Below are 27300 nucleotides of genomic sequence, written 5' to 3'. Positions count from 1 at the left end.
TTCTCGTCAAACAGGCCCTTGTAGTTAACGCACCCACTAGATACCACCCAAACGAGTCCGGCGCAATAGTAAGGAAATAAACCAATTTATATACGCAACAGCTTCTACCGGCCAAAGATATACCTCTAAATCGAAGCATTCAGTTTCCGCTACCATCACGAGATCGAAACCATACTCAGGCCGTGGCTTAGCAAATCATACCACTTCCGGCTCTGCGAAAGCTGTGAGTTAAAAAAAGTCTATTATAATAGGGGTTGCTTTTAAAGGAGAGATGCCTACTGAGAAGCTAAATGGAAGCTAAAAGAGTAATTCACTAGAGTAGGAGAGGCGTGAAAGCTTTAGAGGGGCATAGGACTAGGTTGACAATAGATCACAGCGAGTATGAATCATGGAAAACGAACATGGAATACAATCACCCAGGTGCTACTACCATGACTCAATGAATAAGTGATGCAACATCTCTTCTCCCTAGATCAATCTCCAGCCCCCCGAAAGAAAACACCCACACTAACAGCACCTCACACAATCCACCGCATCCACACCCCTCACCATGTGCCCAATCATCCTAGTCCTCTGCGTGCGCTGCCGCAAGCAAGTCAGAACCGACATCAAACTATGCGCCGTCAAGTGCGAATTCAGCACCGCAGCCACGCGACACGACTTCCGTCCCCCCTGCCAGAACTGTCGGCCCAGTACACCTTTGTTTGAAAAGGTGGGGAGTCTTGCTAGGAAGTTGACGAGGACGGGAGAGGGGTCGATGAAGAGGAAGGTGGAGGGGGAAGCACCGCGGGGGGAGAAAGGGGATGGGAAGGCATATGAGGATTGAGATATGATGGATGGAAGTGCAGGCAGGGTGTCTGACGTTGGATTTACCTGGTTTTTAATGAGTAGCGGTATAGCTTTTGAGCGCGATAGTAATACATGGCAGTAATGCGACAGCTTTGAGATTAGCAGCCTTTGGCTAAAAACTAAAGTACTTCCGCCATCAAGTGATTACGGCGTGGGTGAGGGGTGTCGTTGAAACTCCCGTTTTTGTAAAAGCGGAACTGCTTGGACAAGATTCTGCATGGCTCATGAACTTGATGCGTTGGTTGCTTGAAGATGACTAGTAAAAGCCAAAGAAAACCTATTCATGACAGGGCTGCGCTGGGAATAGCATTGAGACTCCGTTGTATCCAGATCGATCCTCGCTTGCTAGTGAGGATGGGAGCTTCCGAGCATTCCGAAGCTCCTTGAAAGCTGTACTTCCAAGCATTGGCAGCCAAGATTTACGTTCAGAGTAAGGTATCGCAGGTCTTGGTATGATTTGGATTGGCGGATGATTGGAAATCACTCAACGGTGCCGGGCTAGTAGAAAATTCAAGTAGCATTCCTCACTCAAAGAGGGGTTGATGAAACTTTTCTATGCGCGCTAAATGTACTCATTCAACTTCTGTATCTCCAGATTTTCATACATCAAACACCTACGAGCCCCTGGTGCCCCTTACCAATAAGGTGGTCTCAATCCAGCAAAGTTCGATGCGAGCGAGTTGTCCCCACTGTCTTCCTTCTTTCTCTGTCCCGTCAACTGCATCTGTCAGTAGTTACCCACACTATGCTGGTGGCTTCATAGGACTTACTTCCAGCTGCACATGCCGATGAATATGCACCAACCAATCAACATAACTTTGCGCCTCGTTATTCCGATCCTCAACCAACAGTCGTGCGAACTCGTATTCAGCACCATCAAGTCCTTGCCGCGCGAGTTGAATGGTCAAAGCCTTGGAGCCTCGCAGGGTCTTCAGGTATTCGAGAATATTCCGCACTTGAGCGCTGAGATGTGTTTGAAGCACTGGTAAGGAGGAGCTATAGGGGTCTAATGACTTCAGACTGTCTTTGTCTTCACCAAACAAGTCGATGATTAAGTTTGGAGAGGTCTGAGCATGCATCCACAGGTAGCAGTTTTGACCGTTATCGATGAGGTATACGCCACCTTCCTCAATTCGCGAGAAAGAGCACCGTACCGCGGGGGGCATTTGAAGGTGGCCTGACTCAGCATTCGCGAAACCATCTTCTGGTGTGAGGTTGTGGATTGGAATCATTCGTGGGTAGAGGTATAGAGATAGTTCGAGAGCACCCATACTCTTGAGCATTCTCATGTCGTGTACTCTTCGATCGGTGGGCTCCTGTCCTCCTTTGAAAGCACGGGATTTGATGAGGCCGAGAATGTACATGCTGAACTCCTTGAGATTCTCAGGTAGAACCAATTGACCAGGTGGATGTGAGCCGGAGAAGTTTTTGCGATAGCCAGCCAGAATATCGACGGTCTTCTCTGTCAAGGCACCTCGGATGTCCTTTAGCGAACTGGAAATCATTTTCGTAGCAGCCTCCTTTGCAATCAAGCTATAAATGGCATCCTGATCGACAAACTTCATGCAATCCTTGGCATTATCGCTGACGCTCGCGATGACATTGCTGCATCTGACTCTCCGTTGACCATTGGCCGTTGTGTATAATAAAGCACTTTGGAAGTGAGCATCAAGCTTCGAGTCAAGTTTGCCATCGTAGCTGAACATGACACCCATAGCCTTGTCCGAATCAACAACCCCAAATTCGATGTCTGCTCCAAAGGTGTGCTGAATAAAATTGCCGTGATACGCAGAAACTTGCAGACCGTTGGAGCATCGGACCTTCATCAGCGCTTGATAGCCAGTCTCTCGCGTAACAGTGTGAGTGATCTCCTGGGACAATTTTGCAGTGTCACGAGGCGATACAAAGTTGGGATAATAAAACGTCTCTCCGCCCGTAGAAGCAGAGACGTGGCCTGACTCAAAGTTAGATCCGGGCCACTATTAACACGAGGGATCACTCACCAATGGTTGCAATGTCTAGATACCCACCACCGGGAGCAGCAAGAAAGAAGTCTACACCAACTCCCGCGGCGACCATCTTGTCCGCAGTTTTCCTCCAATTAGGGTGCTCGGTACTGAAAAGTTTCTTTTCAGCATCTCCTCCATGCTGTTTGCCATCATCACGAAGGAACAGACGGCCGGGTCCCCATGTTGGAAGGGCAGCCAGAGAACAGACTATTTTGCCGCCTGTTTTCTCAAGTGCTGCTAAGGCAGAATTCAAGGTGGGAAGAAGTGCTGGTTCGGGATTCTTGATTTGAGAAAAGAGTGCAGGGAGTTGGCTTAGTAATGATGTGATGTTTGACCTATACATGTGAGTAGAGAGCTTTTGAATCAACGAGAAAACATACTTGGCTTCGTAAGGATCTACAAACAGGCCTTCACTGAGGGGTAAGAAAGGATCTTCGATATCAGGCATGATCAGCATCTGTGCTTGCTCAAGGGCAGGCTACCAACACTGTCAGTGATGAATCTTCAGGCATATCAATAGAATACATACGTTCATGTTGTAGAAATGGATATCCTTGTCGAACGTGACAAAGCCGACTTTTGAACCTTCGGGTATTCTCCGCTGAAACTCGCCCTCACCCTCTGTCTCTGCATCTCCGTAGAGTGCGGCCAGAACACCTTCGCAGAATGCTTCAAGGAACCCTTTGTTGAAGGCCTCTTGGCCCACATCGATTAAGAATAGCCATCTCATTCCCACAGGTTCTTTTGACCAATATTCTTTGGGTACAAGGAATTCCACAGTCCCCCGCATCAACTCAGGTCTTTGTTCCCTGTCTACTCGAGCACCTTGAGGGGTAGTGGCGGAGAAGTACTCAGGGGGGACATCATTTGCGTAATTGCACATGTTACAAACGAATTTATTCCCCCCAGACCGGAAAACCATGAAGGGATTGATGTATGCTCGACATCTGTGACATCTTGGTGGCCCAATCTCGCCAAAGTCCAACACTGGTATCTCGAGTTCTCCAGGTTGTAAAGGGGCGAGGGGTTGCAGTAAAAGTCCGAGAGGTAATCCGAGGGAATGGAGAGCATCAGATGTAGAGGGAATATTGTTCATTGAGAGACGTGTGTATTTCGGAGAAGCATTTCCCTGGTCAAAGGCAACAAAGGGCACCGAAGCTGGTGGTGGAATATGGTGTTCGAAGGTTGGATATACATGGCTCAGGTAGTACTGGGAAAGGGCATCCCTCGACCTTGGTACACTTGGTATTTGGTCTGGATCTACCCTGCCCTGGGCGGAAGTTTGTACATTTGCAGCAAATCCCGAATCTGTATTCCCATTCCTGGAGGCAAACTCCGCGGGAGAGGCCGGATTCGCGGGGTTGAAAGGGGCGTTCATTTGTGCAGGGAACTGGGACATGAGGGGCGTAATAGGCTGCTGCTGGTTCAGGAATTGCCCTCCTGGGGATGGCATTGCAGAGGGGTCCGAATTCAGATACGCCGAAGGAGGGACTCCACCCTGCGGTATATCATTGAAAGCGGCGGAGGAGCCAGATGGTGCTTCGACCGTGTGATATGCGTGCCTGTCCTTCTTCTTCTTCCTCCCGTGTGTGCCCACCTCTCCTAAGCCCATATTGCCCATTTGTGCTGCCAATCCGGCATCTTGTGGTTGTATACCCTGATCTGGGAAGTAGCCTTGTTGCTGCTGCTGCGGCTGTTGGTAAGGTGTTCCTATTTGAGGAGTGCCGTATGGGTGGTTCTGTGCTTGGGGATTGTATGCGCCAGGTTGCGGTTGCTGGTATGGCGAAGGCGCAATTGGAGGTTGGAACTGATTTGGAGGCTGTTGTTGCCCTTGATTCTGGTTCCTTGGGTCATCGTTTGGCCCTGCCTGCCCAAGAGAGTGGTAGAGTTGGTAGTCGGACATTTTGAAGATGGTTGAGGGGGTATCTCCGTGCTCGTGGCGTGGTGCTTTGAGTCTTAAATGATTGGAGAACTCAGAGATGGCGTAGATTCATGACATTCATAACATTGCGTGAAAGGGTATAAACGGCGTTGTGGGAGATTTGTGGTGGTGGTGGTGTTGGTGGAGGCAGATGCCTTTTTTCAAGTTGTTGACACGCTTCCTAATGGGGGTGCTGTGTTCTATAATTTTGGCCAGAACCAGAGTCGCAGTAGATCCGAAGCACGGACAGGGCAGGGTTCGGCACGGCACGCTAAATATTTTGCCCAAGGGAAGACGCGACAGGCCAACTCTACTCTACGCTACAGTATTGTGCGTCCCTCAGAACAAAGGATAAACAGCGACACTATCAACAACATTCCCAGGGACATGAAGAGCACAAGAGCAGAAGAGCATGCGATTACGTGGGAATAGTTACAGTTCTATAAATGCGCTGATTCGCAGGTAGCGTAGCGCAAGTGGCCAACAAGGACGCACGAGATGTTCACCTTCTCCTCACTTCTCGGCGCGCAGTCCGAGTCACCAGCATCGCAATCGCTTTTGGAGCTGGATGGAGGCGTCAAGGTGCTGATCGATGTCGGCTGGGACGAGAGCTTCGATGTGGCAAAGTTGAAGGAGCTTGAGAAGTAGGTTGCAGTTTCCTTCCTCGTTATGGATGGATGGATGGATGGCTACGGGGCGCATCGAGGGAGGAAAAGGAATGGATGTATAGCAGAAGCAGAATCAGAAGACGTCAATCAAGATCCTTCATCTACACCTGTCTGCTGTCTGCTGTTTGCCTGTTTGCATTGCCTTGATCTTGTCTATGCTGCCCTCACTGCCTGGATATAGCCCCTTTCCCCTTGCCCCTCATGCTTGAATGTATGCTAACTCGAAATTTCACTCTAGACAAGTTCCAACCCTCTCCATCATCCTCCTCACACATGCGACTATCGCCCATCTCGCAGCTTTCGCCCATTGCTGCAAGCATTTCCCTCTTTTCACCAGAATACCCATCTACGCGACGACTCCCGTCATATCTCTCGGACGAACCCTCCTCCAAGATCTCTATACTTCAAACCCCCTAGCCTCTACCATAATCCCTCCCGAGTCTCTGACCGAAGCTTCATACGGATATTCGCAGTCAGCAACGGACCCGCAAGAGCAGCATATTCTTCTTCAACCTCCCACTGGCGAAGAAATTGCTTCATACTTTTCTCTCATTCATCCTTTGAAATACTCCCAACCCCATCAGCCGCTTCCCTCACCCTTCTCTCCACCCCTCAATGGCCTCACAATTACCGCGTATAATGCAGGACATACTCTGGGAGGAACGATATGGCATATTCTTCACGGACTGGAATCAATAGTGTACGCGGTAGACTGGAATCAGGCCCGAGAAAATGTCTTGGCTGGCGCAGCATGGCTTGGAGGAGCCGGAGCCGGAGGGGCAGAGGTCATTGAGCAGCTACGAAAACCTACCGCCCTAATATCTAGTAGCCGGGGTGGGGAGAGAGTCGCTCTACCAGGAGGTAGAGCAAAACGAGACGAGCTTCTGCTCGATATGATCAAGTCCTCAGTTGGCAAGGGGGGATTGTGCTTATTCCTACAGACTCCAGTGCTCGAGTTCTGGAGCTGGCTTATCTCTTGGAACATGCGTGGAGGACAGAATCAACCAGCGAGGATAGTCCTCTCTTATCAGCAAAGCCCTACCTCGCTAGTAGGAACATCCAGGCCACAATGCGCTACGCTAGAAGCATGCTCGAATGGATGGACGACGGGATAGTCCGAGAATTTGAAGCTATGGCTAGTGGACAGCAAAAGACTCAAAATGGAGATCAAGGAAAGCCAGGCGCCGGCCCGTTCGATTTTAAACACTTGAAACTTCTTGAGCGTAGAGGACACATCGACGGCATCTTGGCCGAAACAGATAATCTAGGACGGTCTGTTGGAAAGGTTATTCTTGCAAGTGACTCGTCTCTTGAATGGGGATTTTCAAAAGAAGTTTTGCGTAAGATCGTTGACGATCGCCGAAACCTCGTGATTTTGACCGAGTGGATGGGGAAGCCGGAGGTGGAAGGGACAAAGATGGGAATAGCGAGGACCCTGTGGTCATGGTGGGAAGAACGCCGGGATGGGGTAGCTGTAGAAACTGCTTCGAATGGCGGCGACTTGGAGCAGGTGTACGCTGGTGGGAGAGAAGTTGAACTTCGGGATGCTAAGAGGGTCGCCCTGGAAGGAAATGATCTTAACGTCTATCAGCAGTGGCTGGCGACTCAACGCCAACTGCAGACTACGTTACAAGCAGGTGGCGCCACAGCCCTCGAGTCTGCAGATGTCGTTGATGATGCCTCATCGGATTCATCTTCTGATTCTGAAGAGTCCGAGACTGAGCATCAGGGAAAGGCACTCAACATTTCGGCGACAATGGGCCAGGCAAACCGGAAGAAGATTGGCTTGAGTGATGAGGATCTTGGTGTTAATATCCTGCTACGTCGGAAAGGGGTATACGACTACGACGTTCGCGGCAAGAAGGGTCGTGAGAAGATGTTTCCCTTGACCATTCGGAGGAAGCGGAATGACGAGTTCGGGGAACTAATTCGACCAGAAGATTTTCTCAGAGCGGAAGAGCGAGACGAAGTTGATGGCCAGGATATGCGTGGCCAGCCTGGTAAATACGACACGAAAGATACCCTGGGCAAGAAGCGAAGATGGGACGATGTTGCAGCTTCTGGTGGTCGAGGTATGCCGAATGGTGGATATAAAAGGCAACAAATCGATCAAAACGTCACAGGAGGAGGTCCAGATCCCGTGGACTCTTCACTAGGAGTTATGAATGGCGATGTGGCGGATGAAGTCGAAGAAGTTGTCGGACCCTCGCGAGTTGTTATTTCCACTGAAATGCTCAGTGTTAACCTACGAATTGCGTTTGTTGATTTTGCGGGTCTACACGACAAGCGGAGTTTGCAAATGTTGATACCCCTCATCCAACCGCGGAAACTGATATTCGTGAGCGGAATGAAAGAAGAGACCTTGACTCTAGCAAGTGATTGTCGGAAACTCCTTGCAGCCAAGATTGGTGGCGTGGACGAAGCTACTATTGATGTCTACACGCCAGAAATTGGTGTTAAAGTCAACGCCAGTGTGGATACCAATTCTTGGTCTATCAGGCTTACGGATGCTCTGGTCAAACGTTTTCGATGGCAGAATGTTAAGAACCTTGGGATTGTTACTCTTACAGGTCGGCTGCAGGCTGCGGCTCATGATCCCCCAGAACCAGCAAATGAAGGAAGCAACAAGAAACAAAAGATGATCAAGGGAGAGACCGAGGAGACTGTAACTCGAGAGGCTGTTGATGATTTTCAAGCCCAGATGCCGACCTTGGATATCCTTCCCTCGAGTATGGCATCAGCTACAAGATCTGTTGCTCAACCCCTTCATGTCGGCGATCTACGTCTGGCAGACCTAAGGAAGATCATGCAGTCTTCCGGACATTCCGCTGAATTCAGGGGTGAAGGAACTTTACTTATTGATGGCTCAGTTGTGGTACGGAAGACGGGTACTGGGCGTATCGAGATTCAAGGGAGCGGATTATCTGCTATGGCACAGCAGGAGGGCACATTCTATGCAGTCAAGACCAAGATTTATGAGGGTTTGGCTGTGGTGGCTGGTGGGTAACCGGCTGGGGATTTATTTCTGCCATGTTGTTTGAAATTACACTTGCGTTCCAGGGGATCTTGTGTACGATTAGTGTTTAATAAACAGCATCCAGAATGGCTTTCGGTTCCAATTTATCGAGAATTCTTTGATTTCATTGCAAGGTTCGAATATCAAATCGCGGGAAGATGATCCAGCGAGGTATTGCATGTCGTTCTAAAGAGCAGAGGCGTCTGGATGGATCAGTGAGGTGTGAATCACTTGAAGGCAGGTGATCAGTCACAAGCGTCACTTGTTGGCTGGGAGTGAGGTCCTGAATGTTAATCGAGGTGATTCACACCCCTTTTACTGATGCACGTTACTCACTGCTCGAGGGTTCTAGGTATAAACAACTCGGTCTATTCCACAAATCGTCAGACTTGGAATGAGGTTCTGAATATTCCCCGATGTGATTCACATTCCTTTCACGGATTCACGTCACTCACTTCTCGAGGGTTTGAAGTATAAACATCTCAGTATTTCCCACAAATTTGTTATTCTTTTCCATTCTCGAACACATCCCACAATACTCCTATACATCCATAAATCCACTTCCAAGTCCACATTATTATTCATACTTCCAAGCAATCATCAATACTTACTCGCCATCGTGGCTTCATCAGATATCAACCACTGCCCCCTTCCCTACCCTATAGGCAAAATCGTCTACAGATACCAAATCATCACCACCCCCAACAGCATCGTCCAGCAAATCAGATACCACTGCTTCGAGATATATAACCTATCCGGAGACCAGATTAGCCTTATTCGACACCTCGAAGCTGTTTCTGACCCCAACCACGGCTGGAACACCATCCACGGAAGAGATTCAGGTCCACCACCACCATATACCGAACCTCCACAGTCAGAAAGTACAAATACACAGCAAGAGCCAAATCCAATGGCTGGCCGAGGATACAACACCATGCACGGCTTCGACCAAGGCCCACCACCGCCAAGTTTCACGCCAAACCAAGGATTTGGTATCCCTCAGTACCCGGCTTTCTTCCCTGCCCAGGCCCCTCCACAAGCATATGGTTTCCCGGCGCCGGCTATGCAGGTACCCGTGGCAGCAGCACCGCAGATGCCCCAATACGGCTACGGCTACGGCTACGGCCATGGCTATCCCTATCCCGGACAAACGCACCCTGCGCCTCCCCCTCGCGCCAACCCCGCGTTCCCCGGTATCCACCTGCGGAACCACACCGGCGGCGTGGGCCTGCCCCCCGGCTACGACTATGCGTTCCCCCAGGCGCACTGCAAGATCCACGTGTTCACGACCAAGACGCCGCCGTGGCAGTACACCACCGTGCTGCACAGCTGGGACGAGACAACGCACGTCAAGATGTACGTGCCCGCGACCACGACCGTCAAGGACCTGATGCAGGGCTTGGGCTGCACGAATGCGGTTGCGGGGAAGAATGTGCTGTATGAGGTTACGGAGGCGGGGAATGGGAAGTGGTTAAAGGGGTTGACTATTGCTGTGAGTGTGTTTTGTTTGTTCAATTTTGCCGGGCTTCCTTTCTATTTGATTTGACGGGTTGTATTGAACTGACATGTGGGTAGGGTGATGATAAAGATAAGGTCAAGGTTCCTATTTCGGAGATGGGGTGGGATATGACGAGGACTGGACATCCTGGGGAGAGACCGGTTGTGTGGCTTTATTTTACTAAAGATTAAGAGCAATATCGATGCTTTGAGGTTTGATGGTCGAGGGGTTAGATTTAGAAATGGTTCGGCGACATTTATACGTACTTGATTATCCCTGGTATACTATTAAAGATATATTAGACTTGTCGTTAGCGTTAGATCAGCATATATATAAAGTAACGACTTATGACTTACCTTGTGACTTTTACTTAGTTGTGCACCTGAAGACCGAATCACTTGACTTGACATTTTCCTTTTCATATTTTGTCTAGCGCTAAGCAGCTCCAACTAGGTATGCACACTGTGGTTACTCCATACAACTAAAATACAGCAACTTGGAAAAAGTCGGCTCCTCAATAATGAACCCTCCCTTTCATGCTCTCATCCATGAGATGTACACGTGTAACGCCTCCCAAACCCCAAAGATTGTCGTAAAATAGCTTCTTAGCTAGAAGTCTTAGCCAATCGCGTTCATGAATCCTCCAGCTTGCATGAATTGCATTTGAGCCTCCCGCAGATCCGCCCAATTACGCAGCTCTTCTTCCTCGTCGACATCACCAGACTCAGTCTTGATCGCGGGACTGATTCGTTCTAGCTTCATCAAAACTTCGAGAAATTTGCCCAAATAATCTTCGGTCTTCACCGCGAGCGGACCCTTGCGGTTCTGTGGAGTATCGATCAGGGTTGATGCAATCTGACGGATTTTGTTGATCTGGAACATTGTTAGCATTGTTCAGGGAATCGAAGGGAGAAACGTACAAAGCTGCCACCATTTGGCTCCATATTGACCTGGCTGATAGCCCCCAGAACCTGCAGCAAGTCCTTTACAATATTCTCTCGCTCAGCTGCTACAACCGATTCCGTTCTGTCGTAATTGCTGCCTGGGGATTGCTTTGGAAGCATACCGTCCAAGCCAGTGGCCATTGTACTGGGAAAATTGGCAACCGATGGTGAAGTGCTGGAAGTCTCTTTCATGCGGTCATGGGTTTCGTGAAGATTCAAGTATTTCTCAACAATATAGGAACGAGTGCCCAATTGACTGGCATATATGTTGGCTTTCTGAATCTCGTACTGAAGCTGTCTCCGTGCATCAGAGGCATCTTGTTGCCATGGTAATGCTTCGACACCGTTTGACCTAATTCCGGGGTATTCATGGGTAGGTGGGAAGTATCGGCGCTCAGGAATACTGAAGCCATCACCCGAGGCATTCGGTTGCATCAACACCAGCTCTTTGGGGACGCCAACCAGGATCTTCTTAGCCGATCGCAAGCACTCTTCCAATATTTTCTTCTGTCTGTTGAAATCAAACACCTCGTCAATACCATACGCCATCTCCATTGTAGCTAGTGGTGTAACTGTCATGTAAATTTCACAAGCTAGGTTGAAACCCGTGAGCTTTGATACAATACCGGCAGGTTGTTGATCAATCCTCTCGAGATAGATGTATTCGTCGTCGACTTCAACCGGGTATGGAGGGTACGGTTCATTAGGAGTAGGGGGAGGAATTAGAAGTTCACCGAAGCTAGCCCCAAGCTGCTGCATTGATCTAGGAATTGTCAGTATGTAGCGGATATTGCCAGATCTGGATATTATCATAGAATACACACCTGACAGCGAGAAACATGATCCAAAATATCCTCCTACCGATCTCCTGCTTGACGTAGTCGACTGCTTGGGGGAGTTCCTCGAATCCACTCTCTGGACCTGCACCGAACGCTGTTGGCAGAGCACCAATAGACAGATTATTCTGGACCTTATGGGCACCCACTACCCTCAGGATGGTTAAAGTCTCTCCGAAATACAGCCTGCAGCTCGTCCATTTGAGAGTGTATGCATGTGACAGACCAAGCAAGTAGCTCGTAGCTGCATCGTAGACATTGAGCTGCTTGTCTAGGTACCCCGCGCCTCGAGATTCAACGGCGACCTTGTGACAACGTTCGATCAGGCTGATTGAGTTGGGAAACAAGTTCTCGCGATGCTGTGCCTTGAGATGTATTCTTGGGTTCCGGGGAAACGATGCGACCAACGATCCAATCATGGCTGCCAATAACGACAAGAAAGGTGGGTTGTTCAGGTCTTCTCTTGCCTTGAATGCTGCTCTGAATGACGGTTCGTGGGGGAATGGAACAAGAGGATGTATGTAGGTGAAGTAGTCGTCGACAAGAAGTTCGAGGGTGGAGAAGGGGCATATGGATTCGGCATTGAGGACGGCGTGCGAAGAGAAGGATGCGAGTGTCGCAGCAACATTATTGGGGGATGTAGGAGAGGAGAAAGGGCCGCCGGTCATCGAAGGGGAATCGAGTCTGCGCTTCTTGATAGCTTCAGCATGGCGATTGGGAGGCCCTCGACGTCGGCTGGGACGGTCGAAGGTGCATGGGATGTCGAGGGCAGCGCAGGCTTTGCATGGTGGGCCAGCTTCGTCGCACTGCGCGTGAGTTAGTATGTTATGTAGAGCTATGCTGTGAAGCTGCCAGTTGTTATTGTACCTTAACTTTGCGGATACTGCAAGAGTCGCATGCTTTGCGCAAACGATTGCCCTTTGGTCCTTCTCCACCAGTGCTTGCGCCAGACCCAGCAGCTTGTGCTTGCGCCATCTGCTGACCGTCATCATCTACATGACCATGGCCATTCATGTGTCCATTGTTGTTCCCGTACTGCAGTTGCATTGGATGCGGGTGCTGCTGAGGTTGATGCTGGGGTTGGCCATCGTAAGTGTATGGGAGTGGGAGGAGGCCATGGTGTTGCTGCTGTTGCTGTTGCTGCTGCTGCTGCTGCTGCTGGTGTTGATGTTGATGCTGCTGATGATGAATGGGCAACCCCTCATTACCACTGGCTGAAGAACCCCCTGGACCGTTGATGTTTGGATGGGTGGGATAGCTGTTGTCGGGTGGGGTGAAGGCAGACATCGGTACCGCGTGTTTTGATTGAGCAGCGTGTAAACAACGGCGATGTCGTCGGCGAGAAGTCGGGAGAATGGTGGGCGGGCGGTCGGTCGGATGTATGATAGAATAGGGATAGATGGGATGGGATAGTGGTGGAGGGGAAGGGAGGGGAGGCGAGGGGAGGGGAAAGCTTCGGGTATAAATGTGAGAATACAGGAAAAACAATGAATGAATGGATAGACACTCAATTAACACAAGACTAGACTAGTGAGGACCAGCACAAATCTGAATGGAATGGAAGATGCGGTTTAGAGTTAGAGTTTCCATATTGTAAAATCGTTTTAGAATAGAAAATGACATGCGGGTTTATGATCTGAGCGGGTGCCGCTGTACAGTATTACAGGGGGTACTATATGCATATACGAGCATTCTTATTGCCCTTTCCTTCTCCTTTTTCTTTCACTCTCCCATACCTAAATCTCTAAATCTCTGACGGCATTTCCACAGGCAGGTTCTAGTAGGCTCTTCCTGTCCAATCTACTTTGATTTTCAACGCGGCGTATATAAAGTGTTCGATCTACTGCAAGCTTGGATCATTTTATGCAGATTTAGTGCCCGAAACCATCTTGACGCCTCTACTAGTCATGACCATTTCCTGCTGAGTATACTGGATTTGAATTATGAGTGAGAGCAAGCCTTCACTCTATAACTTCGTAGTAGACTTAGAGATCCTTCAACGCTGTTAAAATAATCACAGTCTAAACAGCGCCTTCTGCAAATAAGGAGGAGGTACTAGTATATTCTACCCCACCTAGACGGCAGCCATATGTCGTAGTATCATTCAGTGACCGCCTTCATCAAGAGTGGAGGATAACTTCAATGTTTTCGAGAGTATGGTATCGATCGTATCTTTAAGTTAAGGTATCTTTAAGATCTTAGTGAAATAAGCGCTGTTACTATAAGGCGCGCGGGAGAAGGTAAGTCAAACAAGCCTAATAAATCCTAAAGCTTACAAGTTATTATAAGATGGTCTTTTCGCGGGGGAATGCCATTGCGTGGTTTGAAACAAATATACCGTTCCCAAGAGCGCGTGATACCGTCGAGATGAATCCCGATAATACAAAAGTGGGATATATCTTCTCAGCCCTCGCTGGTGGTCCCACCTTTGATTTGATATGGAAGCTACAGCGACACCATCTCCCATTCCTTTCTTCCAAGTTCTAACCCAACTGCTCTCGCCATCATGGGATATCTGACAACTGAATCCGTAAACCCAGTCCCCGAATGGGGCAAGTCTCAAAAAGCAGGCGGAAATTATGGCACAACTACTATCCTTTCCGAACATGCCCTCGAGATCTCTGCCAATAGTAACAGCATTCCCGTAATCGATGTCTCCAACATCTTCTCTCCTATTCTAGAAGCCCGCAAAGCAGTAGCCGCCGAAATCCGCGAGGCATGTATCAACGTTGGCTTCTTTTATGTCCAGAACCATGGGATTCCGCAGGAGCTAGTTGATGGGGTTTTTGAGTGGGGAAAGAAGTTCTTTGATTTGAGCTTTGAGGAGAAGATGGAGATTTACATAGATAATATATACCATTATAGGGGTTATACGCCTCTTTATGGAGCGGGGACGGCAGGGTCGGATGGAAAAGGGAGTAGGTGTATCTGCATTCTCATCAGGTACTTACTCGCTGATGATTGTCAGATGCGAATGAAGCCTTTGACTGGGGGCACGACAGCAAATTAAACGATGACCCGGAAGACTTGTTTTTAGATCCATATATGCGGGGAGAGAATCCATGGCCCAAGCAACTACCAGGCTTCGAAGCTCATCTGTCCGAATATTACCACACCATGCGTGCCTTCTGCCGTGTGATGGCAAGGAATATTGCACTTTCTCTTGGCCTGCAAGAATCGCATTTTGATTCCGTCTTGACGCATCCTGGCTGCAGTGCTTTGGTTGCTCATTATCCGCCACAGGAACCGAAGAGTGGGAATTTGGGACTCAGTGCTCACACTGATGCTGAATGTAAGGAAAATTTTAGAAGTAATAAGAGGGAGCTAATGCCAAGACTGCTAGTTTTCACTATTCTAGCTGCCGGCGAAGTTCGAGCCTTGGAAGTAATGCGACGAGATGGCTACTGGATCTCCGCACCGCCAAAGAAAGATTGCTTCATTATAAACGTTGGAGACCAACTTCAGGCCTGGTCCAATGATCTTTATGTCTCTACTTTACATCGAGTTTTGAACTACTCGGGACAAGAGAGATATTCGGTGCCATTCTTTTTTAGTGCAAACTACGAAACTGTGATTGAGGTGAGTTGCCTCCGAGGAACAGAATCCACGGACTAGCTGATTATTTGTAAAGCCAATCAAGGCACTTATGAAAGATGGACATGTTGCTTCACATTCTCCTTTAACAGCGGGTCAGGTGAGTCTATTCTTCTTGCAGAGTCGAGTAGTTGCTGAAATTTCCTGCAGATGTACAAGGAAACCATGATTGGGTTTCACAAGATTGCAGATACTATTCCGGAGCTGGTCAAATATCGGAAGTAAATGTACATTAAAGGTTGGAATGAGATTTGAATTGTATTCCAAACGACAATCCTCGAAATTATTGATGCCTCGGAATCTTGAGACTTCATAGGGCCAGAAATCAGCTAGAGAGAGGAGCGGTTTTTACTTGCAGCTGCTTCTAGTGCTACCAGAAGACACTACGGATTAAACTCATAAAGTACCACGAGAAACATGTAAGATTAATGAAAGGAACTCAAATGGGCAATATAGAAAGATTGCAGACTAGCACGAAATGTACACATTGAGTTTATTAGATCGGCAGAGAAACATGAGGGGTAAACAGGCCCCGTGAAATCAAACAAACAAGCCTTTCATCCAACTTCCGTCAATCGGGTGGTGTCACTGGAACATCCTGTGGCGTATCATTACTTGTCTTCAACATGAGTCCTCCCATTTCAATACTAGACCAACAATCCAACAATCCTTCATAATTCGTTCCATCCACTGTGTCAACATATTTAATAACGTCTTCTGCCTCCACGAGAACCCTGCATGAGCCGTGTTCCCTGTTCGAACGCCATCCACGTCCAAACCCACTTCAAATGCTCCCAAGCCTCCAACTTGTATCTCAACGGAGTGCAGAACCAACCAACCAGCCAAAGGCCCGCAACCGATCCAACAGCGGCAAACCGTCTGCAGATCTCGTTCTCGCCATATCCAACGGCAACAGCCAAGACCACCTGGAAGAATGCCAATGGCCAGTAGTTGTCTTGCTTGTAGATGAAGACATTGTCGAGGATTTCGACTGTGAAAGGAGCAACGACCCCAGCGATGCGCCATTGGAAGAACAGTGCGCCGATGATGAGGACTGGGGCGACGAAGGCGTCGAGGAGTTCAGGGCCGTCGGTGGGAATGATCCAGGAGAAGGGTCGGAAGGGGGTTAGGATTGTGAGGAGTGCGCCCATGAGGAAGACGGAGGTGATGCGTCGAATTGCCATCTCGGTGCGGGAAGGGAGGGCAGCCCATGCCCTGGCCTGGGCTTCAGATGCGCGTTGAACCATCTACCGTGGAAGAGAATATGGTGAGCTGAAGCGATCTTTGGGGATAGGGGGGAGCGGAAGCAAACCTTGAAGGTGTAGTTGCGTGATCGTTACGAGTAGGAATAGTCTTTGGGATATCCTGCACGAGGGGATCAACCACCCTTATACTACGGAAGAGATTTCTATGTCTGCTTCACTCTGGGACTGATAAACGAACAGAGATGGCAACACGCGACGAGAGATTATTAATGCCTATATACCTTCTATATGGGGCCTGCGGTTGCTTGTGGCACAGCACTCCACTACACAGCCCGAGGCCTCCTTACCAGTCAGCGAATAGGCATATAGGAGAAGCCTAGAAAGCTTAGGTAGGATGAATATATTTAAAATGAAACAAACCTGGGCCTCAGCTTTGCATGAAATCAAACATTTGGTTTTACTTCGTAGACAGCAATCATTAATACGAGAGGTCGAGACTTTTGGAAGGAAAGTGTGGAAAATCTTGAGATGAAAATACCTCTAGTGGCGGGGGCGTTTGGGCCTACAGTGCCGCCTAACACCCACCCCTGAAAACCTAGTAAATCCGAACTCCCTTTGTGCACCAGAATGTTCTGAACCTCAGAGGCTCAGTATGGTATGTATAATTATCAAGATCTTCTCTCTACGCCTATCTGAATAAGTTTACATCTTCACTCTTAGCTGTTTACTCCTTATCCACCTCGCCGCGAGGAGAAAAAGACAGCCGATGAACAAAGCCAACCCCGCAAAGATCTGCGCATACTCAAAGTCACCCCCCTTTCTTTGAATTAGCTCTCCAGCAATAGGCGGCCCCGTCAATACCGCAAAGCTGACGATAGTAAAGACCTGACCCATCCTCACACCAGCCTTTCTCAAGTCCGTGGTCAAGCTGCTCAATGTCGCCGGGAACAAGCTTTGGATTGCAGCTCCAACAATCCCATATATCACTGCCCAGGCGTATAGACCCCCTCTGGAAGAGACAGCAATCCAACAGAAACATAACACCGAAGTGACTATGACTACTGGGATGAGGGTATTCAAAGGACCCGAATACCGATCTGCAAGATAGTTGGGCACGATACGTCCCATGACTCCTACCCCATTCAGGACTATGAGGAGGTTGATAGATTCGGTATAGGGTAAGCCAATAATGTTGCGAGCGAAAGAACCAAGGTAGTAGAATGCGAAGTAGACGCCCCAGAAGTTCTATTCTGTGTCAGCGGAGTCTCCTTTCTGAAGGTAACAGTGTCACTTACAAAGAACATGCCAATGGCAAAAAGCACATACGGCACTTCCTTGAACGAAACCCAGTCCACCAGCTCGCCCGTCCTTCTCGGAGGCACACGAGGTCTAATCCCAATATTGCAAACGATCAAACATCCAAGCTGCACAAATCCCAATGCTCTCATAGTCCACGCAAACCCAACTCGGGGCAAAAGCTGCTGCACCATCGCAGGGAAGATCATTCCTCCCGTCGCACTCCCCGCCGCCGCAATCCCAATAGCTAGACTTCTCTTCTTGCTAAAGTACGTGCTCAGAATTGTCAACGAGGGGCAAAACAAAGATCCGTTTCCAAGACCGCAACATACTCCTTGAGCGAGGAACAGCTGCCAGTATTTGGTAGATAGAGAGGCCATAAAGACACCGAATACACCAGCGAATGAGCCAAAGAGGAATACGGGCCGGAAGTATCCAGCGTCTGTGAGTCGTCCAGTGAACGTGCCGATGAAGAAGAGGAGGAAGACTTGGAAAGAGCCTATCCAGGAAATATCAGATGGCGGTCGACCAAGCGCTTCTACGTAGTATGTTTGGAAGACGCCGAAAGAGTTGATAAAACCCCTGGGAGAATTATGTTAGATTGCATAGGTGACTTTGATGATGGGATTTACCATGTATTCATTACTACCAGATGCCCAAAGATGGCTAAGACGGTCAGTTGAACGATCTTTCTGTATAGTTCACCTCAACGACGCAGGCTGCTCAAACTCTAGAATGCCATACCTTGCGCCCACGCACTCATGCCTCCATCAGGAGGTGGCCCAGGATCTTTCCAACTACTCTTCGTGCTTGTCCTCGTCACAGCTGTTTCCTTCTTCCCACACAACTCATTATTAGGAATGCGGTAGGCTTCAATATCACCCTTCTCAGTCAAGCTTAAGAATCTATCATCTTTCGCTGAACTTTCTCCTTGCCCTCCCTCGTCATCTGACTCTGAATTGATCGTCTGGATTTCGACACCCCTTTCAAGCGTGTCAGCTGAAGGGTCCTGGGTGCCGCTGATGGCTTGTGTTTCAACCATGTTGAACGAGCATTAAACAGCTACTCGCTGTTCAAAGCAATTTTTGTTGACTGTAGATATATTAGAGTGGGGTAGCTAAAGACATAGCTTCGGGAATTACACACTTATGATATAAAAAGTCTATTTCCGCACGTATTATTTAATGAGAGAGAGAGAAAATGGCAACCGGACGTTGTGAAACTGGGAGAATAGAGAAGAGAAACCAAAGTTGAAAGAATGAGTATGACTCTAAAGCTAAGCTAAACCCTGGTACTTGTAAATGAACGTATATTGTATCTCCGGAGCTGCATGCATGGCGGGGTTGCCCGCACACGCCCAGCCCACCACCCGCAATAAGGTGAAAGGCGTGGTTACTAATCATGTCAACATGGGACTTGGGCACTGCACTCATTTATTCGCTGACACATTTATTCCCGGGGGATGAAGTCCGTCTAGATTAGTGAGCTTTAAGACCTGCCGATCTCTGAAGAGGAGCAGTGATTGGGGTGTTCCCTCAGGGGCAAGGCTATATATAGTGCCGCTTAGCCGGCCGGCTTCGTTCTACAGTACTCTCGGTCCAGGTCCAATCACCTCAATTTTCGAGTCTAATGACAAGAGGTATAAAGAAAGTAACGATATAAATCAAATCAGATCTGGAGGAACTTGTATTTGGTAACTACGTTTGCAAGATGTCAGTTGGTAAGACTATACTATGAGACTGTCATAATTAAGGATGTCATTGCCATCCAAAATTTGCATCATCATACATGGCATGTCTAATGACTCACTGAATATTAGCTGTAAAAATCGTTTGCTTTTACCTTGATGAGAGCCCGCCAAGTCCTCAGTACAACAGCCAAGTTTACAAATGCAGCAGCGATGGAGTGAACAATATTTCTACATGACTTTGAGCTACACTAGCTAGCCATTCTCCTACGTTTCTCTCTCGAACGCCTCAAACCCAAACACTAACCCGTGTTGGCCCAATTAGACAACAGGTCTTGCTTTACAATTTACTTGCCTCTTTCACACAGCAGACTTTCCCATTTTGACCGATCACAGCTGCTCCAGCCTCCTGCTGATGGCTCGTACTGGCCAACACACTCTTGTTAAATCTCTGCTCACTCGGCGGAACGTCCAAGGCGGGGTTCTTGTCAAAGAAGTTGACAGGCTTCAGATGTACCTTGATGATCTCGCAAGGCATGACGGGAAAGTCTTCAATGCGGGGAATGTGGTTGATACCGAATTGAACCCAGACAACAATATCGTCGTCTAGAACGTTGTCTTTCCGATCCGCCCAGCTTCGGACACCAGTACCACCACGAGATTGATTGGTATATTTGCCTCCAGCATACAACTCGCCATCCTTGTATGAAGTGACGTAAACGTTGTGGTCGGCGAATTCAGCACGCTTGAAATGGAAACTATCCTGGTCTGCCAACATCTTTTGGAAAGGAGGAGTCATGATCTTGTAGCCTACTGATTTTCCGTTGATGGGATTCTTGACTGTGGAGTTTTGGATCTTGAATGTTCGGTTGGCATCGACATCGAGATCGTATCCGCCGGATGTTGTGATGGGCGTTTCTGTCACTGTGTACCCGACGCCGTGGGGGTTGAAATCTGATCGTGGCATGGCATGTGCTTCATCATATACCACGCGATTCAAGGGCCCATCAACCATCGGGTCGACTCGGAGGGAGAAGATGTGTTGATGGTGAGCTGCGAGAACTCCTGGGTGGACAACCGTACCCCACGGAACAGAAATACCTTCGTCGATAGGTTGTGTGGAAAGAATACCGGTGGCTCGAACTTCATACATGACTTCACCTGCCTGGTTGAAGATGAAAGCGAGGATGTATTCGTAGTTGGAAACAGTGATGATGGACTGTAGTACGAGCTCTCTGTTTCGGACCACAGCTGCTCGGCCAGTACGGTAATTTGTATGCTTCCATCCGATCCCATTATCCTGTTCGTGAACACATACGACGTTTGGCATTTCAAGTGGTTCACCCTTGTCGTCGTTGAGAACGGCTGAGAGGTAATGAATGGAACCGAGACAGTCGCATCCCAATTGTAGGTTGTTAGCCATAATACCTGCGCCAGCATCACCAAGGTCGAATGCTGCCTTTTTATGGTATGGATGACGAGGATCGGCGTAGGGAATGTTCATGTCGGATAGTGATAGTCTGTAGAACAAGGGTCGACCAGCATAGTAGACATCATAGAGGACCATGCCTTCACGTTGGTTGAAGCCAACTTTGAAAGTCCATTTCTGCCAGCTGACGTTATGACCCTGTTCACTGAAGTTGGAGATTTGGAACGAAGCGCCTTCAGGTTGGACAACGTTCAAAGGCTTCAAGTCGGTTCGAAGGGTTTGAGCTTCGGAGATGTACTCATTCGCAGGTTGAACTTTGTACGGTGACGGCTCCTTGACGGTTGCATCTATACCCGTTGGCAAGTTATCGATTCTGGTGACTTTCATCGTCTCGGCGCTAACGACAGGGGATATGCTAAGAGGCATGGCATAGTGGTTACTGTCCGCTTCTGAAGAGTTCTTTGGATCTCGAATATAGAGAAAGCATTGAAACATTCGTTTCTCATCGGTAAATAGACCTTCGTTGATGCCATCGGATCCTACGAATTGTCAGTGACTTGGACATCACGCTGTCGTATCCACGCACCATAGATCCACGGATCACTAATAACTACTGTGCCTTCAGGAAGTTGAAGCTTTGCAAGTTCAGCTTTCACACCTTCGTCCTCAAGGGCTATTTTCTCCACAGCGTTGATCTCGTCACCGTCCGCGTTTGAGTGAACGTTTGGGCCGAGCCGAAGATTACTCTCAACTTTGGCGTGGGTAAGATTTACAATAGCTTCGTGTAATTTGTCCTGTGTCGGTCTTAGCACGGTGTACCGCTAGCAAGGATAAGATACTCACAGTATTACGAATATAGTAAACAACAAAGCTTCGTCTATCAATGGTGGGGGTTGCCTGGGCTGTCCTCTCAGCAGCCAGGAACGGTACGAGTTCAGCTTTGCTTGGTTCTTGGAGAGTGATGCTCTTAAATTGGATGTTGGTCTGTGTAGGCCATAGGGACTTGATGAGTTGCGAACTGTTAGTAATCTCGCTGGCTGTCAATGGACCGAGAGGGTGTTGAGGTGATGGCTGTTTGCCACCAACCAATGGTAGAGGGGTAGAAAGTTCAGCGGACATTGTAGAAATGCGAATAGAGCTGGGGAAAATGCCGGGATGGGGATTAAGGGAAGGGTGTATGTTTGGTATTTATGTAAATTGCGACCATACACCAAAGTTGCACCTTGTTCGCCATTGGATATTGTTTGTCCTCTTTGGCGCTCTTATCGTTGATAATTTCTGCCCCGCCATACGGTATCAGATGCATCAGTCTCGCATAGGCCTGCCAAATGAAGCAAGCGGGATAAAATAGGGCAGTCTGGATGATGCATACTAGGAGCTGAGATCGATCATGGACTTGGTACAGTACATACAATACAGCTCGAGGCTCGAGAGTGGGATAAAACCGTCGCAGAGTGGATTTCTTGAACTGGTAAACATCTCCCGCTATACTAATAGGTATAGTATAGGTATGTATATAAAGTTGGGAGACAGTTGTTAGGACTACCTACCTAGCTACAATAAAAATCTTGCCCATTTCTGCCAGTCTCACCGCCTACTCTAGTCCCCTCTCAGCTTCAAGCCCCACCATCTTCTTTCTCCATCTTCATCTGAACGACGGGACTTGGTAGTTCGACGTAAACTCAAATTGTTACTTCGCCATTAGAGGCTCACTGTTAATCTACTTGGACGCTGCCAGCAAATACTGGCTGGCTAAGTACTGCAAATTGCATCATCTGCGATTCTGCATGACAGAAGTGAAGGGGCTACTCTGTTCGCTCGCGACGCCATGGACCCTCGTGGAAATAGATAGTCAATGCTGTCTATTGTGACGAAGAGTATCGGTAAGGCAGGTCAGAGAGTCTGGAGCGGAGATGGAACGGCCACTGCTTGAACGTAATATGAACCGCGCTCTTGAGTCTTGACTGGTGAAGGTGATGGCCGTATAGAGACCTCAGCTGTGATCAAGCCTCGTCAAGAGGTGAGAAATTCCGTACAGACTCTAGTGGTGTGCCAATCACTTTCAAATGATCGGGGTAGGTGGCTATCAGTGGCTTGCCTGATAATGATTAGGCTAGGAGAAGATCGGTAGAAAAAGGTAGATGCGTGTGAAGAAAAGCCCACTGTCATTTGTATCTACATCGCTACTCAGGATGAAATATACGAGGTCCTCGGAACTGCAAGCCAATGCATCCTATCCTAATAGGACAAAGCTTACTCCCAACGCCATGCAAGAAAAGCCAAGAGTATGCTTCCTTTCGTGTATAATCAAATCATGCGGACCGCATACCTCAACAATACCTCCTAATATATCCAACACTTCAAACCCCATCATCCGCCTCCCCAACAATCCTCACCCCAGCTCCCGTTCCCCTCTCCTGTGCCTCCCTCCTCACAGCCCTCCTCCTCTCAACCTCCGCCACAAGCCCCTTGAAATAAACCTCCGCCTGCACCGTAGCACTATAAGCAACCGGCGTCCAGCTCCACATATTCCTCTTCTCACTATCCGCACCCGCCGCAAGCAGCGTCCTCAGAACCAGCAAATGCCCATTGCTACTCGCAAAATGCAACGCCGTATTCCCATCCTGATCCGCGTTCTTCAGCAACTCCTCGGGCCCACTCGGCGCAAACGTCAACAGGATCTGCAAGCAGGTATCGTGGCCTCCTCTACTGGCCTCCATAACGGCATCTCGACCACGCACATCCCGCTTCGGTATACAGCTCGGCATCGCGGTGCATAAAGCATGCACGCACTCTGTATGCCCGCCTGCAGAGGCGAGCATGAGGGGGGTTTGGTGGTCTTCGTTTAGAGAGTCGATTTGGTGGTGTAGGGAGAGGAGGACGCGCACGCAGGGCAGGAAGCCGAGGGAGGAGGCGAGGTGGAGTGATGTGTTGGAGAGCCCAGCGCTGGAGGGGTCTGGGTTGAGGAGGAGGTGCGGATGGGTTTTTAGGATGCGGCGGATTAGGAGGGGGTCGGCGGCGTGGATGGCGCGGCGGAGGCGGAGGGAGGGATCGATCCTAGGGGTGGAAGAAGAGGTTAGTTTTGTGTATTGTGAGGAGAGGGGGGGATATAGTAGAGGGGTTGAGGGAGGAGAGGAATGCTGGTAGTGGGAGCTATTATTAGAGTCTTACATGATGTTGGCATTGCTTTAGATGTCAAGTGCTGGAATACAGCAATTGGCGTCCAAGGCAAAAGAAAGACGTTGTGCAATGCCAGATATCCGGTCGCAGATGTACTGCAAGTCGGTGTTTGATGTTGACTTTTAGTAGGTTGGATGTGAATGAGTGGTTGATCGATCGCCTTAGGCCGCCAGCCACCAAACCCTGGAATTCAGGGGGTCCGTCAAACCCGTAGCGTCTCATCACCCAACCACCTGTTCCAGACTCGAACTCGAGGTACAGTACCAAGCCGGGTACCTGACAGATGACAGGGCATTATGAGACCCGATGAATAAGATTTATGGATGCCGGCGTCTGAATATCCGTGAATGTTAATACTTGCATTGTTTTATCCTCATTTTATCCCGGATCCTTACGAGCGTCAACTATTTGGTATCACAAAGGCAAGCAAATGTCTGTGTCGAAGTTCTGCTTTCAGAAATGTCTGAAGTCAACCTAAAAGCGAAAAGTGAAGTTCTGCTAAGTATGTTCTTAAAAGTTCTCTCCCATCTTCCAGAAATGGCCAAGCACTTCAAGGGTCTAATGGCTATCTATAACATTAACATTTTCTTGAAAGCGATTTATAGACATGACATCGAACATAAAGAACCCCAATAAAAATGATTCCCAATCCTTGTGCTCCGTTTCCCAGGATCGGAAAAAACACCCTTCTGATTCCCACTCACCACACCCAATGATTAAACTCCGCGTGATCTCCCCATCTACCGTGCTCCCATCATACCTCGATCCGCTCATGCGATGAAGCTGCGGCGTCTTTGCTTCCGTCCCTTTCCACCCTTGGCTGCGCCTGCACCACCAGCTGCTCCTGCACCACCAGCAGCTTTAGCTCCACCCTTTCCACCTGCGTTTCCTGCGTTTCCAGTTCCAGTCGAAGCAGCCTTCGCGGCCGCGGCAGTTGTCGCAGCAGCAGCTCCGGTTGGGCCTGGATCTTTGACAGCACTGGCAGCAGCAGCCGCGGCAGCCTATAAACAAGTTAGTCATGAAATTCAACCAAATCGAAGAAAGTCTGTAAGAAATCACACGTACTACTCCACCGGAACCGTTGTTTGAAGCAGCATTGGCCGTGTTTCCATTCCCGCTGACAGTGAACTTCGTGCAGTCATCAGCAGTACCACGCTGAGCGACGGGCATGATGACGGGTTGATGGTTGGCTGCCGAGGCCATGGTGCATACACGGTAATTGCCAGCTGGAAGACCTCCAGTTACAACGGCAGTGAGAAGTCCCTTTCCATTACCGGCATCGTTGATACCCTTGAAGAAAGCGAATTGAGTAGCATCAAGCGCCGTAGTAGGGTTTAAGCTTTTGCCCATATCTTGAACAGTGACATGCGTGTGCCCAACAACCTGACCACCCTGCAAGGCTTGAGGCGCGGAGTAGTAGGTAGCATCAGCGTTGGTGAACTGACCAGCCACAAGATTGGACATCTGTACGGTGATATTAAAGCTCGTGTCAGAGGCAATTGCTGATCCGCCGGTTTGAGGATTTGTGATGACCGAGGAAACCATGGCGGTCTTGGCTGGGATATCTCCCATGGCTTTTGATGATTAGTACAGCTGTTCAGATACAGATGTTACGCAGATCACTTACTGATACCATTACATGACCCAGTGGTGATTTGAAGACCATTGGTTAATGTTTTTCCGGCGCAGTTGTTTATGAAATTGTTCTGCGATGTTAAGGATTTCGCTTGTCCAACCTCTGCAGCACCAACTTCGTTACTTCCATCGTTGAAGGAACCCGATTGAATTGCGTTGGCCGACAATGTCGTTCCAGTTCCTCCACTGGCAGCTGCTGCGGCATTCGCTGGTGCGGGTTCTGGGTTTGCATATACTACTGCAGAAAGCGCAATAGCGCAGGCGATTTGTTTATAAAGCATCTTTGAAAGGATTTAGGTCGATTGATGGTCGGAAGGGAGGACGAATGAAGTTAAAACGCTGAGCTGATATCAAGAATGATCAATGAGTGTAAATCCGTTGAGGTGTGATGGTGGTTAATTAGATGCACGGTCAACGTGATCTCCTTGACTGGCAAGATGAAAGTAAAAAAGAGGGAACGTGAAAGAGAGGAGCCCGCCAGAAAAAGAATTCGAAGCAATGTAGTAGGTTGCTTGAGATAGTGGTGGAGTGGAAGAAAGAGAGGATGGCTTGAGTACTTATTGTAGAAGCTTGGCATCTGACCTCCACATGCCTGCAGTGGGCCCTTAGCCCCATGGCAATTAGCAGGAGTAGCCTTGATCCTGCAGACATTGGCAATGGAGATCCCGTTCTCGCATTGTGTCTTTGAAACTAGATGTGAGGTTCAAGTTGTCGCAGTAGGGGCAAGAGATGGATAAGGGGGTGCCATCCGAAAGAAGGTAAGCGGGGGAGATCAGGTGGAATCCACAACAGCTGGAACCCTAGCCTACTGTAATCTGATCTCGGCATGGCGGTAAGAGGTCAGCAGAAAATGCTTGAATACGGATGAAAACGCTACAGTATGCCGTCGTTGAGGTCTTACTAGGGGCGCAGCGTTAAGGAAAATGGGGAAGGCGGCTAAGCGGAAACTCCTCCTGTCTTGAAAAGCCTTGGTAAAACCACAACCCCGGCCACTTGGCGGCAACGCAGAATTTCTCGAAACGATCCAAAGTGTTAGATGATTCCAGCAGCACAGATGCAACAAAAGCTTGGAACGTGAAAGAAATGGAATGGAGAGCGCATTCTGGTTCAGACGAAGAAAAGTGTATAGAATAAGGTAGGCTCGTAGGGTAGGGACGAAAGATCAAAAAGGGGCTTGAAGTTTAAGGTTAATTGAGGTTCGGCTGGTGTCCGAGCCAGGCAGAAACATGTTTATCCTCAGGTGTCCGTGCCATATTGTTCACCGGGCAACACCCTTCACATGAGTAATTCTGGGCACGCTCTCAATACCTAAGTATACCCAAAATATTCAAGACTTCATGTTTTATCGCCAGTTGGTTGAACTTGCATCTCTTTCGAGAACATCTTATTTAGCCAACAGCGAAATATTGGTCTTTACTCAAACACCTCGCGATCGATTTCTCTAAATCGTGTGACCCCACCGAAACCCTTTACATATGACAATTATATCTTCCACCCTCGTCAGCCTCTTCAACCACAAGTGGCAATACCAGA

At 48.8% G+C, this 27300-nt stretch overlaps 9 protein-coding genes across 9 annotated transcripts; 3 read left to right on the top strand and 6 right to left on the bottom strand.

The window, feature by feature from the left end:
* Window positions 1-1483: 1483 nt before the first annotated feature.
* On the bottom strand, window positions 1484-4761 carry SPBC4.03c (Uncharacterized protein; the record flags this gene model as incomplete). The annotated part of the gene is made up of 5 exons (XM_031152985.1): window positions 1484-1573; window positions 1620-2803; window positions 2853-3193; window positions 3239-3336; window positions 3388-4761. 5 exons carry the CDS (start codon window positions 4759-4761, stop codon window positions 1484-1486), a joined length of 3087 nt encoding a protein of 1028 aa, XP_031002433.1.
* A 516-nt stretch (window positions 4762-5277) lies between these two features.
* Window positions 5278-8454, top strand: cft2 (Cleavage factor two protein; the record flags this gene model as incomplete). Its single annotated transcript, XM_031152984.1, has 3 exons — window positions 5278-5423; window positions 5686-6308; window positions 6389-8454. The coding sequence occupies 3 exons, from the start codon at window positions 5278-5280 to the stop codon at window positions 8452-8454; spliced, it is 2835 nt and encodes a 944-aa protein (XP_031002435.1).
* Window positions 8455-9145: 691 nt separating this feature from the next.
* On the top strand, window positions 9146-10152 carry LHYA1_G008062 (uncharacterized protein; the record flags this gene model as incomplete). Its single annotated transcript, XM_031152983.1, has 2 exons — window positions 9146-9955; window positions 10039-10152. Coding segments are annotated over 2 exons (924 nt in total), but the record flags the coding sequence as incomplete, so codon positions are not given.
* Window positions 10153-10579: 427 nt separating this feature from the next.
* Window positions 10580-13193, bottom strand: qutA_1 (Quinic acid utilization activator; the record flags this gene model as incomplete). Its single annotated transcript, XM_031152982.1, has 4 exons — window positions 10580-10834; window positions 10882-11668; window positions 11730-12547; window positions 12609-13193. Coding segments are annotated over 4 exons (2445 nt in total), but the record flags the coding sequence as incomplete, so codon positions are not given.
* Window positions 13194-14247: 1054 nt separating this feature from the next.
* LHYA1_G008060 (putative 2-oxoglutarate-dependent dioxygenase) lies at window positions 14248-15560 on the top strand (the record flags this gene model as incomplete). The annotated part of the gene is made up of 4 exons (XM_031152981.1): window positions 14248-14659; window positions 14710-15320; window positions 15382-15435; window positions 15486-15560. 4 exons carry the CDS (start codon window positions 14248-14250, stop codon window positions 15558-15560), a joined length of 1152 nt encoding a protein of 383 aa, XP_031002436.1.
* A 479-nt stretch (window positions 15561-16039) lies between these two features.
* Window positions 16040-16519, bottom strand: LHYA1_G008059 (uncharacterized protein; the record flags this gene model as incomplete). The annotated part of the gene is made up of 1 exon (XM_031152980.1): window positions 16040-16519. The coding sequence occupies one exon, from the start codon at window positions 16517-16519 to the stop codon at window positions 16040-16042; it is 480 nt and encodes a 159-aa protein (XP_031002438.1).
* A 723-nt stretch (window positions 16520-17242) lies between these two features.
* Window positions 17243-18878, bottom strand: apdF_8 (Aspyridones efflux protein; the record flags this gene model as incomplete). Its single annotated transcript, XM_031152979.1, has 4 exons — window positions 17243-17785; window positions 17836-18418; window positions 18469-18502; window positions 18581-18878. The coding sequence occupies 4 exons, from the start codon at window positions 18876-18878 to the stop codon at window positions 17243-17245; spliced, it is 1458 nt and encodes a 485-aa protein (XP_031002439.1).
* A 985-nt stretch (window positions 18879-19863) lies between these two features.
* Window positions 19864-22071, bottom strand: AO-I_2 (Copper amine oxidase; the record flags this gene model as incomplete). The annotated part of the gene is made up of 3 exons (XM_031152978.1): window positions 19864-21491; window positions 21539-21746; window positions 21796-22071. 3 exons carry the CDS (start codon window positions 22069-22071, stop codon window positions 19864-19866), a joined length of 2112 nt encoding a protein of 703 aa, XP_031002444.1.
* Window positions 22072-24902: 2831 nt separating this feature from the next.
* On the bottom strand, window positions 24903-26048 carry LHYA1_G008056 (uncharacterized protein; the record flags this gene model as incomplete). The annotated part of the gene is made up of 3 exons (XM_031152977.1): window positions 24903-25133; window positions 25198-25706; window positions 25760-26048. 3 exons carry the CDS (start codon window positions 26046-26048, stop codon window positions 24903-24905), a joined length of 1029 nt encoding a protein of 342 aa, XP_031002445.1.
* Window positions 26049-27300: the final 1252 nt, after the last annotated feature.

Source organism: Lachnellula hyalina (genome assembly GCF_007821495.1).
Source record: "Lachnellula hyalina strain CBS 185.66 chromosome Unknown contig00168, whole genome shotgun sequence".
NCBI classification, from domain to species: domain Eukaryota; kingdom Fungi; phylum Ascomycota; class Leotiomycetes; order Helotiales; family Lachnaceae; genus Lachnellula; species Lachnellula hyalina.
Note: the sequence above shows the minus strand (reverse complement) of the source record. Positions and strands in the feature narration are given on the sequence as shown.